The sequence below is a fragment of the Seriola aureovittata genome, chromosome 21 (assembly GCF_021018895.1).
Source record: "Seriola aureovittata isolate HTS-2021-v1 ecotype China chromosome 21, ASM2101889v1, whole genome shotgun sequence".
In the NCBI taxonomy this organism is placed as follows: domain Eukaryota; kingdom Metazoa; phylum Chordata; class Actinopteri; order Carangiformes; family Carangidae; genus Seriola; species Seriola aureovittata.
In genome coordinates, this window is record NC_079384.1 from 14079329 (window position 1) to 14094591 (window position 15263).

The 15263-nt window shown below is 46.0% G+C and overlaps 1 protein-coding gene across 1 annotated transcript; it reads right to left on the reverse strand.

Annotated features, from left to right (window-relative positions):
- Positions 1-1537: 1537 nt before the first annotated feature.
- Positions 1538-14182, reverse strand: LOC130162083 (synaptopodin 2-like protein). The gene is made up of 5 exons (XM_056365598.1): positions 13886-14182; positions 10455-10606; positions 10028-10315; positions 9510-9898; positions 1538-5205 (listed from the first exon to the last, which is right to left on the reverse strand). Exons 1-5 carry the CDS (start codon positions 13985-13987, stop codon positions 2420-2422), a joined length of 3717 nt encoding a protein of 1238 aa, XP_056221573.1. The 5' UTR covers positions 13988-14182; the 3' UTR covers positions 1538-2419.
- Between the last annotated feature and the right edge of the window lie 1081 nt (positions 14183-15263).

Sequence of the window (15263 nt, forward strand, 5' to 3'; positions counted from 1 at the left end):
TCGCAGTGTCAAATGGAAATTTGAATTTGATGTTATGGTTCATCATCGCCAAAGTTATAACAAGTCATCCTGTGGAAGAGACGAACGTCTGTACCAAATTTCATGACAATCCATCCAATGATTGTGGAGACGTTTCACTCAAAAAGTTATTATTGAGCTGGTCAATCATTACAAATGACCTTTTAGTAAAACAGATGAGATAATAATGAAACAGAAAATAATAAAGGAACCAAAATGAAAACCCTAAAATGACCAAACAAAATAAGGAGGAGGATGGCCATTATTTGTATGTGATCTGACCTGCCCTTAAACCCTGACCATTGACCCCAAAACACTCTGCTTTGCTGACCCAGAAACATGGTGTGAGGAAAGATCCTCTTTGGCAGAGCAGCGAGAGGAGACAGGATGTATGAGGTAGCACTTCCCCTCCACCCACAATCACATTGTAAAAAAGCCATTAGAATTAAGAGTTTAGCACTGGGCCAAATAGCTGGAGATTATAAGCTCCAAAAATAGGTGAAATGAGCCGTGTGTGTGTGTGTGTGTGTGTGTGTGTGTGTGTGTGGTGCAGATGAGTGAGAGAGGAATTATCAGAGATGGGGAGAGAGACCGAAAGAGGAGAATTGCAGAATGAATTTGGTGATATGGCCAGGAGTTAAAAGAGCCACTTCAGTCATTACTGTAAGTGCAGCTACAGCTTTTATGTATTTCTAAAATCCAGTGGCCTAGTTTGTGGAAAAACGAATATGCTACTGCACACTGGAGGGATTTTTGTGTGTGTGTGTGTGTGTGTGTGTGTGTATGTGTGTATGTTGTGCCTTCCACTAGCACAGCAGCTAAGCTTACCAGTGGACCTGAATAGGACTAAAGTTAGCTGCTAAAGTTAGCCCCGTCTGTCACCTGATCCCAGTCAAGGGTCAAAGGTTAGATCCCTTTCTGTGGGCATGGTTGAGTTTCACATTTCTGAAGCCATCAGGTGGCTGCCATTAAAGTGCTCTGAAATGTAAGCCAACAGTCCGAGCAGCTACAATGATCAGATATTGTAAAAATTGAAAAATTAGTTTGTACTTTGTACTATTTTTTATCTTCTCTCATTCAACTCAATTACCAAATATACTGTGTGTCTGCAGCTAGGAAAAGATAAGAAGGTGAAAACTATATATATTTTTCCCAGACAGGTGTGTATGACTGTTACCTTACATGTTACTGACATTTTACCAAGGTAAAATCTGTAATGAGAGGGAGGAGATGATAAACCGTGTCTGGATGGCAAATCCTACAGTGCCTCCATGTGGTGAGCGTTTTAAAAAAAACATTACCTTAATGCCTTAACTGTCGCTTTTGAAGACTGTGTTTTTGATCTCTAAACCACCTAAATCCTGAGACAACAATTAAGCTGTTATTCTCGCCCAAAAGAGAGAAAAGGGTAAAAAAGAAAAAAAAAAAAAACTAAGGGGAGGGAGGGGGGATTCTGGGGACTGGTGTGGGAGCCGGCGGTGACGTGGGTGACAGAGGAAGAAACAGAGTGACAGCTGAGGTGAGTCATGTCTATTTTTATTCAGCTGCATGTCCCTGTGTAAAAGAATCACAGCTAAACAGACACGTTTATGCCTCTCTTGTTCCATATCAGCAGATCAGAAATCAAGTCTACTGTAAAAGCCCGCCCCCCCCCCCACTCGTTACAAGCTGTGAAAAACTACAGGAAACAAAAGCACACACTGCTGCAGAATACAACTAAAAAAAAAGAAAAAAAAGAAGACACTCAGGATCATCAAACACAAATCCTTAGACTATATATTACAAAGGGGGGATTTGTTAGTACTTCAAATATTCTGATCAGCTGTTGTTGGATGGCAACAGGTACTGCAGGATGTTTCCAGATGTGCAGCTAAAAGTCAAATCTCATCATTGTTTCAATAATGTCACTTCATCAGTGTCTTTTCATCTTTTTCCCATCCTTGACTACTAGTCCATCTCTCTTACAACACTCTTGTCTTTTCACATCCTCTATTCTTCTTTATTATGTTTAACCTTAATTCTTTAATCATTCAATACAATATTTACAGAACTTTATTTTCCCATTATTTTTCCCAGCATCCCTCTCTGTCCTTTCAATCTGCAGTTGTTCTCCTTTTTTCTTTAAACCTTTTCTCAGGTTTCCACACCACTTTTCCTTTGCAAAAAAAACACAGTGTTCCCTTTAACTATAACCTAATGCATTGGATAAAAGAGTCAATGATTAAATGTTGGTGATAAAATGTGCTACATGTGTGGCTGATCCAAACAGATCTTGTGATAAAATGTGGCTGATAAAACCCCAAGCTGCAGCCCTAAACAACAACATTACAATACTAAAAACACATAGACTTATTTGGAAAAAAAAAAAAAAAAGTTTCTTATGTCCAGATCGGAATCCGTTTTAGTGCATAGTGGATCCAGGGCGCCAGACGCAAGGCTGCAGACCCAGGTTGGAAGTGCTGAACCTGGGCCTGGGTACCCTGGCAGGCTGAGTGCTGCTGGTCACCGGCTGAGAGGCACCAGCGGGACCCAGGGGGCTCAGATCTGGAGCACTCTTAAACGCCCTGTTGGCCTGCGCGGTGGTGGAGGGCTGATGATGGGAGAACGTAGGGATCTGGACTGGGTTTGGAGCAGGAGCAGAGGAGAAGGTGGAGAAGGTGGGGAGCTGAGGGAGCGGGGCATTAGGGGCGGGAGGCACTGGGGGAGACAGAGGGGCAGCGGCCCACTGAGGTTGGTGAGGTTGGGGTTGAGGCTGATAGGGTTGGTAGGGTGCAGGAGCAATTGTGGGTGGAGGAGACACGACATCAGAGCGCCACAGCGGTTCTCCAAGTGTTGTAGCTGATCGAGGGACGATGACTTTGAGGGCAGGCCCTGTTGCCATGGGAGGGGGCGTGGAGAAACGCTTCACCTCGTATACTCGGGCTGTTTTCTGAGGACCACCTGTCATCCCTCGCTGCTGCTGCTGCTGCTGCTGCTGCTGCTGCTGCTGCTGGTAGGTGGAGGTGTCCTGGGGAACCCCGCCCCCATAACTGAACAGGGTAGAGTTGAGCTGGTAGGGCTGGTGGCTCATAATGTCCAAAGGCTTCATGCCCGCTTTCTGCCCTTTAGATCCAGCTGGCCCAGACTTTTTCACTTCGGGCTTCTTCTGGGCCTTCAGAGGGCAGGAGGGGGAGAGGAGGGGGTTGTAGCTGATGGGTGGTGGAGCACGGATGTTGGAGGAGTACTTCCAGGTGGCAGGGAGTGAAGGTGTGGGTGAGGGCTCCCTTGTTTGGGCAGGAGAGTAAGGTGCTGCAGCGACAGAGGGAGATCGCTCCACAACGTAGCGATCCATCCTGTTTTGTCTGCGGGCAAACAGCTGACCTCCCTTCCCCTCCAGCTGTGGCACCTGAGGGGTTTGAGGTTTTGGGGCAACAGGGGGCGGCCTGGGTCCTCGCTGAGCCTGCATGAAGTTGCAGGCCTCTGCCCCCAGCCTCAGCCAGTCCTCCTCAGGCCCCGACTCATGCCCGGCCTCCCCGCTGGGTGCAACTCCAGGTTCAGCACCCGGGGCTCTAACAAAGCGGTCATCCATGTTCTGGACCATCGACAGCAAGTCCGGGTTTGGAGAAACATCTTTGTTCTGGACTGCGCAAAACATTGGCTTCTTGTTGCTACGACGACGGGCATCATTCAGGATGCCGGTGCGAGAGGCGGGGACAGAGATGCGTTGCTCACGTGTCACAAGTGAATCAGCGGCAGGAGCCTGGGGAGGTGATGCAGTTTCCATGGCAGCGTGGGGGCTGGGAGTCATTGCACCTGTCGTGTTGATGTAAGGGTGGACAGATGGAGATGGAGAAGGTAGAATGGGAGGAAGAGGATGGGCGGGCTGGGCATGGAAGGAGACCTGAGTCGGATCAGGGAGATGTGGTGGGGAGATGGGAGGAGCAGCCATGCAGGTGGAGGGAGGTGGGTAAGTAGGAGCAGGAGGAGAGGGAAATGACAGTGGAGCTGGAGGGGAGAAGGGTTGAGCGGGTGATGGACAAACTGCGGGACCTTGAGCTACACAAGGAGGGAAGGGGGCGGAGGGGGAAGCATGCACGGCAGACTGAGGTGAAAATGTGTGTGGGTTCGCAGGAGGGTGGGAGAAAGACAGGGAGGAGGGAGGCGAGAGAGCTGAGGGGGGGGAGTTAACAGAGGGATGGGTGTTGCTGTCTTTATTTCTTGCAGGGATGTACAGAGAGGTGCTAGACACCGCTCTCCTCGTATCTGGCGCTGATGGATGGCGAGTGGGTGAGATAGTCACCATGGAGACGGCCGCCACCGGTTTGGTCGCCATGGTTATGGCTGTGGGTTTGGGTTGCGGAGGGCGAAACATCACTGACGTCACAGAGGCGCGAGCAGGGGTAGGGCCAGGGGTGAAGGGGCGTGCAGTGCGGTTCAGAACACCTGTATTAGGACTGAAGTTGGCGTTCAGGTGATGGTCTGAGTCTGTGATTGGACTGGGACTAAGATTAGGATCAAGGCCGGGATTAGAGTTGCCATGTTGCCCATTTTGACTGGGAAGGGGTGTCTGAGAGGGCGGGCTGAGAACTACACTAGCCCGACTAACAGCTACTGAACCCCCATTGGTCAGAGCCACAGCTGGAGGAGACATGTGTGCAGCGTGGTTACTGATTGGCTGCTTCGTGACGCCACGTTCCAGCCTTGAACCCTGATAGGCTGAGCTCTCCAGCCCTGAGACCTCCAACCCTGGGCTTTGTTTGACTGGGGTCAGAAGTCCTGGAGTCTGATAGGCTGAGATGTCCAGCCCTGGGCTGTGATTGGTTGCTGGTGTTGTTGGAGTGGTCGGTGTAGTTGACGGGCAAGCAGAGCTTCTCCTGTCCAACAGGTCTAGATAACCACTATCCCACGTGGGATCAAATGATCCTGAGAATCCCTCTTCATCAACCTCTGAGCCACTTAGGATGGAACTTCCTCCTTCCTCCTCTGTCTCTCCTCCTGTCTCCCCTTCTGTCTCCCCTCCTCCGTCTCCCTCAGCTTTGCCGAAGCAGGTCAGTGTGTACTTCTTTGCCCTCTGCCGGCGTTTCTTGAACATAAGCACCCCTTTGGAGTTGGGGTTGGGAGCATCAGTCAGCAAAGAGGCAATAGAGCGGCATTTAGTACGAGCTTCTTTCACCTGTTTCTCCACCAAACTCTCCCCACGCTGTAACTCTGAAAGACAGGAAGAGGAAAGAGAGAGAGAGAGAAAAACCTAAATGATTATGCCGAAAGAGAGAAGAAACAAAGGAGAGAACCGGTAATGGGATTTTTGATGAACACCTAACAAGCCGCAGGCGACAAATAATGGAAGCAAAACAGTGTGATAGCCCTCGTTGACTGCAAATAGTGCCTGATTTCTATAGTATTATCACAGTGAGGAGCTGCAATGAGGATTAGCAGTGACAGACAGGAGTGTGTGTTGTGGATTTAGAACAAAGAATTCCTGCTGCTCTCCAAAGTTGAGTCACATACACTCCGGGAAGGTTAGATCAGAGTGTCTCTCTTGGGCAAATGGTTGTTTGTGCCTGTGTGTGTGTGTGTGTGTGTGGGTGTGTGTGTGTGTGTGTGTGTGTGTGTGTGTGTGTGTGTGTGTGTTTGTGTTTGTGTGTGTGTGTGTGTGTGTGTGTGTGTGTCTGTGTCTGTGCCACATGCCACATGTGTGCCTCTCTGTTTAGTCCAAGGCCATTTGAGTCTCTTGGCTCACCTCACTACATAACTATAGTCTAATACTGTCAGGCTTACCAAAGCATAACAAACAATAATCCCAGAATCAAACCTGATGTTTCTGTTGCACAGTTCAGACATTTCTACATCCAGAAATTGATGCTACCCTCCACAAGACGTGATATAACAAGGCTTAAAGGAGAGAGCGACTCTACACCCATGCTAGCAGTATGTAGAGAGATGCTACGCTAAATGCTAATACAACTTAGCACTAAACATAAACAATAGCAGAGGCCAGTCAGAATTATACTGGTTTTGCAGGTATTTAGTCATAAAACAAAAGTCTTGCACAAATTAAAATTCTGACCCAAACATGGTGCTACAGGAAAGATTGAGGGATCAACAAAGTTAAGACGTTCCATCCTGAGAGGGACATAGATAAATAGATACTTAGATACTAGGGGAAATTCATGACATTAATGTCTGTGTCAAATCTTATGGCGGGCCAATCAATAGTTGTCCCGCCATTGTCATGTAAATACATAAAAACAAAAGCGTCAACTAGCTGGTAGAAGAGGAGGAAAAGTCAGCGGATCACCAAAGTCATTAGGATTCACCCCCCTGGGGATCATGAATCTCTGTGCAAAATCTCATTCTTATCCACCCAATAGCCGTCGAGATATTATCGTCTGGACCAAAGTGGTGTAGCGACAGACCGACATTGCTGTCCATAGAGCCACGCTGCCATCATGGCTAAAAATAACTATAAATAATCTGCAACTTTGGTCACTTTTGCTTTATGTGTCTGACCCATAGTAAGTAAAGTAGCTTCATCAAGTTGATGAAACACACCAACAAAGACACATTGGCTTATGTCATGTGTCTTTAAGGCATAAAACCACAAAACGAGATGCACAATCGCAGGTAGAGGGACTCACTAACTCATCCTCACATCGAAATCATTTACATCAGGATCAACAGTCAATTCCATGAAGTACAATAATGAGAATTACATTAATGCTCAGATTTCTCTGGTGTTGACATGGCATAGAAATGAGGTCATCCCCCTTAATCTGAAAGAGAAAACAACACTGATGTGCATCTCCCCTAATGTGAGCAAGTCCGAGTGCAAATGAAGTTACGTGCACATACCTGCGTACACAGTGTGCGGGACTGTGTGTCCACCTGCGTCTGAACCTGAAAGAGATGTGAGGTCCCTCATCTCACAAGCATGAGTGTGTGCGCGTGTGTGTCCTTAACCTCCCTCAGACCCTCCCACACACACCTCCTCGCAGTGTTCGGTTCTGCTCTGAGCGGGGGAACCGTTCTGTCTCTTTCTTCCAGTTCTTCTCTCAGGGCACAGCCCATGTAAAGACCTTTGTCTCTGTCCAGCAACCCGAACCAACACATGATGTCAACCCACTATTCCTGTCTGTCTGACAGGCATCAAACACCTGTCCAGTCTCTGTCTCATACACACACACACACACACACACACACACACATACACAAGGACAGGAAGACCCCTCACCAGCAGTGTCATTGGGTGTGTGTATATGTGTGTTTGTGTGTGTTTGTCGTATGAGTTCATAAAGCCAATTATAGGTTATAGAGGGAAGTGCGGTCATAACTCTTTGCTGATGTGCCATTCTCTGCTGCTGACACTTCATACCTAACAACCACCTCACACACAGACACACAACTCTAGAGCAGCAAAGCTAACAATCCCACCAAGTCCAAAGCCCAAAGGCAAAGTGTGTGTGTGTGTGTGTGTGTGTGTGTGTGTGTGTGTGTGTGTGTGTGTGTGTGTGTGTGTGTGTGTGTGTGTGTGTTTGTAACGTGAGAAAGGGCAGGTCCCTGGACACCTCAGTCATCATTCATCCTATAGTAAAGCCCCAACGTAATCATTCAGGCCTTCAGCTTCTTGTACCAGAGGACAGATCCCTCATTACTGCAACAGTCACTCATATCACAACTCAGTTATTCAGTGTGAGCAGCTGTGAACACTAGTGCCTTGTTGAGATCAGTTAACCAGACAAAGTCAATAAGAGTTTATGAGATTAAAGAAATGGGTCAAACTTTTTGGGAAACACACTTATTTGCTCTCTAAGTTCTAATGCGCCACAGTTTTTGTACAGATTAAGGAAATGAGATGTAACATGTTTATTAGTGAGCTTTTGTTACTTGATTTGTTATTAGTTTTGTTACTTTTGGACCTTTGCACTGTTTCGTCTTTATGCTAAGCTAAGCTAAATCCCTCCAGGCTGTAGCTTCTTATTTACCCTGCAGTTATAAGAGTGGTATCACTCTTCCCATCAAACTCTAACACAAATAACCATATATTCCCAACTATTACCATAAAATGACACCTCAGTATACAACAGTAATTATTTTTAGCGATTCATTCAGTGGTTCCCAACCATTTTTGCTTGCGGGCCCTTAATACGAAGCAACATCTTCTTGCAGCCCCTTGCTGAAATGTAACCTTATTAGACAGTTTCATTTGAATGTTTTTTGGGGCCTTCAAAGATAAAACTAATCATTATTTCAAAAGTAACAGGAGAAAAAATTAATTAAAGTCTGAAAAACAAATTTAATTTTATGTAGCAGCTTCATTTTTCTTATTTCCTAACCCCACAATTATCTAAGGACGCCTTAGATTCATCTCACAAACGTTTGTCCTCTATTTTTCAGTTGGATGGATTTATTGTTTAACCTATTAAATGTCAGAAAGTATGGAAAATTACATCCCAGACCAACAGGGGACTTCAGGATTATTATTGTCTGGCCAACAGTCCAAAACCCAAACGTATACACGTTATAATGATATAAATGAGAGAAAACTTAGTTAGATTTGTTGCTTAATTTTCTATTGATTGATTAAACAGTGATTCGGCAAATCATTTCAGTGCTGGAAACATTGACATTTTACTGATACAAACCCTACTCTGCACAGCCGACCAACACACGCATACACGCGAACGCAGAAACACGCACATACATACACCGCATATTCAGCTGTGTGGCCTGTAGGCCTAAGTCAGAGATGCGGCCAATCTGTCAATCAGAAGTTTCAGTGCCTATAAATACAGCCAGTGAGGCAAATACCCAGAATACTGACAGAAGAGATAGACTCCTGTTCCAAGGGACAGAGGGGGGGGGGGGCTTCCTCTGTAAGTATCTGGTATATCTCACTCCGTCACCACCAGCCTGTAACTGGAACAGGATGCGCCAGTTACACAAAATAACCACTAGAGGGTGATCTAGCTAAGGATTTGAGCCAAACTTCATAGGATGCCTTTTGGAGAAACCAGGGGAATTTTTGGAATTTAAATTAAAAAGCAGAAACGCTTTGGTGAAAAAGAAATAGCTGCATTAGCTTTGGGAAACTACAGATGTTCCTGTTTCTGCTTTCATACCCTCAAAATTGATAGATGCAAAAGTTTGGATCCAATGTGCCCAGTTTCCAAACTGTATTTAGCCTAACAACAATTATTGGATGGAAATTTAATGGGCTGAAATTGACAAAGACATCCATGGCATGCTGTAAAGGACTAGAGTTGGCTTTGTAACATCAGTTATATATTATCTTTATGATGTCTGGAACAATTACCATACACAAATAAGATCCCAGTAGCCTCTAACTTATCTGACTAAGGACTATTTTTTCTATAAACCCCGACTTTCTAACTCCTCCCTCCTCTCCCCCCCTCTTTTTTCCCTTTTCCTTGTACTCTCCAGTTTTTAGATTTTGAAAACTTTATGACCTGTATGGTTGTGCTGTAGTTTTTTTTATGGAGATATATACTCACTGGCTTGCCGTGCTTTGTCCATGTAGGTGGTGGAGAGCTCATCGCTGACGGGGGTCAGCTGTGGTCCCACCATGGGCACCAGTTGTTTACTAGAGCCCAACATCAGCGCCTCTTTCGCCCGTTCAGGAGACACCAGGGGTGGGCAGGTCAGCCCAATGCAGCCCCCCGCCTCCTGGAAGCCACTGTCACCTTCTCCCTCCGCTTCCACCAACCCCTGATCGGGGGTCGGGGTGAGTGTATGAGGGGTCAGAGTGTGTGGGGTGTGCGCTGGAGTGGTCCACTCTGGCTGGGGGGGCTGGTAGATTAGCTCTCTGCGAGGGACGCCAGGAAGACATTGACCATCCCACTGCCCCTGCGTGGAAAGCCCTGCATCTGTGGCGCTCTCATACCTGAGATCAATGACAGAAGGCAGCAAAGATAATCATTATCAGAATGATGTTTCGGAAAAAGTGATACAAGAAATGGCAGAATACATCGGACAGGAAGTGAGAGAGAAGACTTCAGGTCTCATCTCCTACCCGCTCATCTCTGAGGTCTCTTCTTCTTCGTTGTCATAGCGCGCAGGTGAGCGTGCATGAGGAGGTGTGCGGCGTTGGCGGCGGTGAGTGTGTGACTGTGTGTCTGCGTCGCTGTCCGTTTCTCCGTAGTAGGCCTCGCTGTCCGGAGGGGAGGTGATGCCTCTGGGGGAGAGGATGGAGGGATGGAGGGAGGGCAAGGGGGCTCCGGGGGGAGACAGGACCCTCACGGAGGAGCGGGGCGATGAAGAGCAACCAGAATAAGATGAGGAGTGGAATCCAGAGGGGGCCCTGGAAACATCCAAACATACAAAATGAGAAACATGCGTCAATGATATGCCTTCATGTAACAAGGTGTGTGGTGTACTGTACGTGTGTATGTGTCTGTGTGTGTGTGTGTGTGTGTGTGTGTGTGAGTCAGAGATCTGACCTTTTAACCCTCAGGCTGAGTGTCGCACTCTGTGCATCTATGAGGCTCATGGCCTGAGCGTGACTGAGCTCTTCACACATGTGGTCGTCAATGGAAACCAGCTCATCATGCTCCTTGAGTCCAGCTCTGCAGGCTTTGCTGCGCCTGCGTACCTGCAGAGAGGAAAGAGGTTAATAACACATTAATACATAAAAGCACAGTGAATATACTTTTGACAATTTATTGTCCAGTGTCCCGCTTAATCTACACCTTCCACTCGCTGCTTAACTCTTTAGACCAGTAGTTCCCAACCTTTTGGGCCTGGGACCCTGTTGTTGTAATCTAACAACTATGAACACTGAGACTGAATGGGCTGAAAGCAACACACACACTGCTCTGGTTTCCACTGAAATTGTTTCACTTTTCTGCAAACGAAAACTTACACCATGAAAATATTTTAAAGATGTTGTTATCACATCAAAATTCTACACAGTGGCTTAAATTAAAACATATTTTCTCAATCAGGTTCTATGGATGAACCACTAGTTACTGACAGTGGTTTCATATACACATGAGATGTATTTATTTTCCTGTACTCTTCTCACTGGTGTGAGTTAGGGCTGTCACGATATCAGATTGTCACAACAACATTGTCGTGGCTAAACAAATGCACAATGACAATATTATCGGGATATCTGATGAAAACTTGAAAAAAAAATATAATAATGCTGTCAGTCAAATTCATCTTTAACTTTGTTTATTGTTTGTTTTGTCTGTTTTTTGGCAAATGAATGAGACTCAAATACAAGTGCAGGGAGGTGGAGAGAGAGTCTGTAGCGATAACTGTACAAAAGCGTACATAAAGAACACCTAATGAATAATGAGGAGGCAACAAGATGAACTGATGAGCATCTTCCATAACCATATTATCATAGGTGTATTATTATCACGATATCAATATTTCATTTATTAAATATCACGGTTATCGTCAATACCGGTTTATCACGACACCCCTAGTTTGAAGTGGGAGGGGCTCAGCAGGAAGAGGATGATGTCAAGCATATCTGTGCACCAATAAGGATTTAGCAACATTTGATTTAGAGGAATCAGACCACTGTCAATCAAATCGGACCAAAGTACACCCACTAACCCTAATCTACTAAACCCTGACCCTGACCTTAATAAGTGAGGGTTTTGCTTTTTTAATCAACAATATTTATCATTATAGAGAAATGCGAGAAAAGAAAAAGAAAAAGAAAAAGAAAAAGAGTGTTGCGAGGTGTTAGTCAGTGAGAGCGCTCTTCTACGAAATGGCCTTTAAAGTTCTCCGACTTGTAGCACAGCTCTCCTTTGCTGGCAGCTCTCACCATCCCTGGATCAGAATAACTCATGAAGTCATGCAGCTGTTCCTGGAGGTCGCCGAGAGATGATGTCATAGGACTCTTCAGGAAGTATGTGTGGTGGGGGGTGGTTGATAGATGGGATAAAAGGGAAGGTGAGTATTCTTGTCCGCTAGATTTCAGTTTCCTCTAAAAGAAGAGGATAAGGCCCCTCCCCCTCTGTGCCCTAACACTAATGCGAACACCTTATCGCTGCTGAAGGTAGAAATGTCGAGTGTGTCCTAGCACCTACTTGGATTCTCTAAAGAGGACACGGTATTTCCCTTTATCAGTGTCTCTTGACCCAATAATCCCATTCCACCATCACGTGAACACACGCAAAGGGCAAGCTATCTATCTCAACTCAAAGTATATACACACACACACATACGTATATACACACACACACATGCACAAGTGAACATCATGACAGAGGGGGTTTGAACAGCTGCATCACTAGCCTGGACCAAGGGGCATGCCTGTCATTCAGCATATGTTCCTCACAGACCCAAAATAAAACCTTGCGGGAAAATCAACCACATTCCTAGACGGATGAAGGAAGACAGGAGCCAGTGTGATGTGTGCACAAAAAATAGGTTAAAAAGTTTAAACATTTCACGAGACAGGGAAGTCCAAGTGTGTGTGTGTGTGTGTGTGTGTGTGTGTGTGTGTTTGTGTGTGAACAAGAAGCTTTTTTCCATGCTCACTCAGCTTCCAGCTCCTCTTAAATGAGCTATTCTGATCCTCGAGTTGGAGCTCCATTCCCAACCAGGCTTATCTGAGTTATGCCTAACCACACACACACACACACACATATATACACAAACAACAGATTACACACAACCATACACCAACAAGAGGGAAACACACACACACATACACACACTGATCAAACCCTAATTAAAGGTGACCTTATCTGCTTGAAAATCCTGGATAAAGACAGGTCTTTGGCGCCAGAGCTACTCTGCCTCCATCTTGAATCAGAGGTTATGACAGCTTACGAGTGACTGGCCAACTTTTAACGTCAGCGCGAGCCAGGTCACATTCCTCCTCTCCAGAATAGCCTTTCTTATTAGAGACGACATTCTGGTCTGTCAGCAAATATAAACGCAGATATGAAAAGACTCTGGAGAAACCAAACCGCAAAAAAAAAAAAAAAAAAAAGGGAAAAAAAGAGAATATTATTTGGATTAAATTTGTCCAATAAATATGTGACAGTGACATAACTTAGTAGACGTATTCAGGTGCACAACTACAGACACATGCAAACACGGCATCAGTGTAACGAGCACGCTCACACATTAACTGTGCGTTAACCTATTTGAAAGAAACGACTGATCTTGACTGAACTGTATGATCGCCATCAATAGGATGCAGTACTGAAACCCGAGCCATGATCAACCCCCCCCCCCAAAAAACATGTTCACGCTGTTCTCTGTCCCACAAACCAAGCAGCAGGAGAGGGTGAAATTGAGGCTATGGCCAATTGAGTATAGGAAAATTGTTCTTCCTAAGTATATCCTCGAGGTGCTGCTGCATGAAGCGTAAGAAACATGATCAAAGCATCTCGAGAAACAGTAGGAAAGTGGCTCTTTTTGGAGTAATAATTACCTAATTACATAAGTTTAATATGAAAAGACATCCTGATTGTTATCCTAATTACTGTATAAGCATTTCAGTATGACTTTGCCCATCAGACTAAACCCTCTCCAGTTCAGTGATGCGAACAAAAAATAGTAGACCTACAAGAGTACTTGTATTTAGTCATTTTACACCACAAGACAATCCCCCAGTTACCAGAGATTTGAGCTCTTAGTGCAATGAGCGACTGATTCATTTTTTTCTGATTTTATTTTCACTAAAGTGTTCCTTGCAAAAGCTTGGATTACCTACACCACAAGACTGACCACCAAGGCCTCAGACCTCAATTAACAGCTGCAGTCTCTATTAAACCCATCTACTCATGTTACCACCAAGGCAGTAAGTCCTGTCGACAACATACTGTACACACACACACACATGTAAAAACACACACGCATACATGTATATGAATATATATAGGCTCCACTGTACCTTGGCCACCTGTAGAGGCTTTTGCTGCTCTGCTCCTCCCTGCAGCCTGAAGCCCCATGGAGCTCCTCCTGAGAGGGAGACCACGATCTCCTCCGCTACCATCCCAGCTCACAGCCTGCTGTGTGTATGAGGATGTATATGTCGCTCTGCCCCTCTTGAGTTCCTCGAACTCGGCGCGTATCAATGAGCGAGCGTGAGGCTTCTGTGTCTCCCTGTGACCACGGCAAAGTCACTCCACCCATGAGGAGACAGGAGGTGGCTGGCTTTCATCTGCTCACAGTGGAATGCTGTGTCGGAAGGGGGGGGGGGGGGCACTCAGGAGGGTGAGAAGGGGCAAAAGTGTGTAAGTGTGTGTGTGTGTGTGTGTGTGTGTGTGTGTGTGTGTGTGTCCATCCTCCCTTGTATTCAACACTTGCCATGTCACTCTCAAGCACTCTGTACAGGAGGGGATGCTTGCTGATATACCCTCCCGAAATAACCACCAGCACCACTCCCTCTTCAACCCCCCCCCCCCCCCCCCCCCCGGCTCAGCCAGCCTGGACAGCAGCCGCGGCTCACAGATTTGTCTTCATCTACCCACAGTACCCCAACCCTAGGGTACAGAAAGGGGGTGAGAGGAGGAAATATTTTAGGACTTTCAGTTGGTTTACTGGCTATACATTTTAACAGCCTCAGAGTGGGTGCTACGGGGAGTTGAGCTCCAGCGGCCTCCCAGGAAATATCATTTCAAGCTCCTCTGCAGTGTTGGACAAGATGATGAATACTGGCTCTCAGGCTGCTGTGCATCAGCTTCAGCACCTCTGACTTTGCAGAAGAAAGGCAAGAGATCACAGAATTTAGGTAGCCAAAATGACTGGGCCCACCTGATCAAACCCATGCCAGATTTGTTATGAATCGCACGTTAGAATAATTTCAAATTTGGGTTGATGCCAAAGAGATTCTGGCTCAAAGTCCCATTAACTGGAAGTGATCCTCAGCCCACATAGCTTCACGTTTGCACCCCGAAAACGGGGACAAATCTGGCAGATATATATTGGCATGAGCTGCATGGCTTACATTTGGTGGTGCTGGAAGACAGCCCGCATGTGCTGACACTTTGGCACAATTGACCTAATTTAGATGGCTACCTCTTGTCACATTATCATTATTTGATAGATGACTGGGAGTATCAACATAGACCTAATGGCTCTCAGCCTGAGGGAAACTTAATAGAGCCAAGAAGGCTTTGTTTCCATGGCAAAGCTGGTGTGAAAACAGACACGTTCCCCCCACCTGCCTGTACTTTGTACTAGTTTCAAAATTACCATCTCAAAAGCTAGAGAAACAAAGTGCAATTCTTAAAGTCTCCTTCCTCTCCTTTTTAATGGCGGGTGGCATT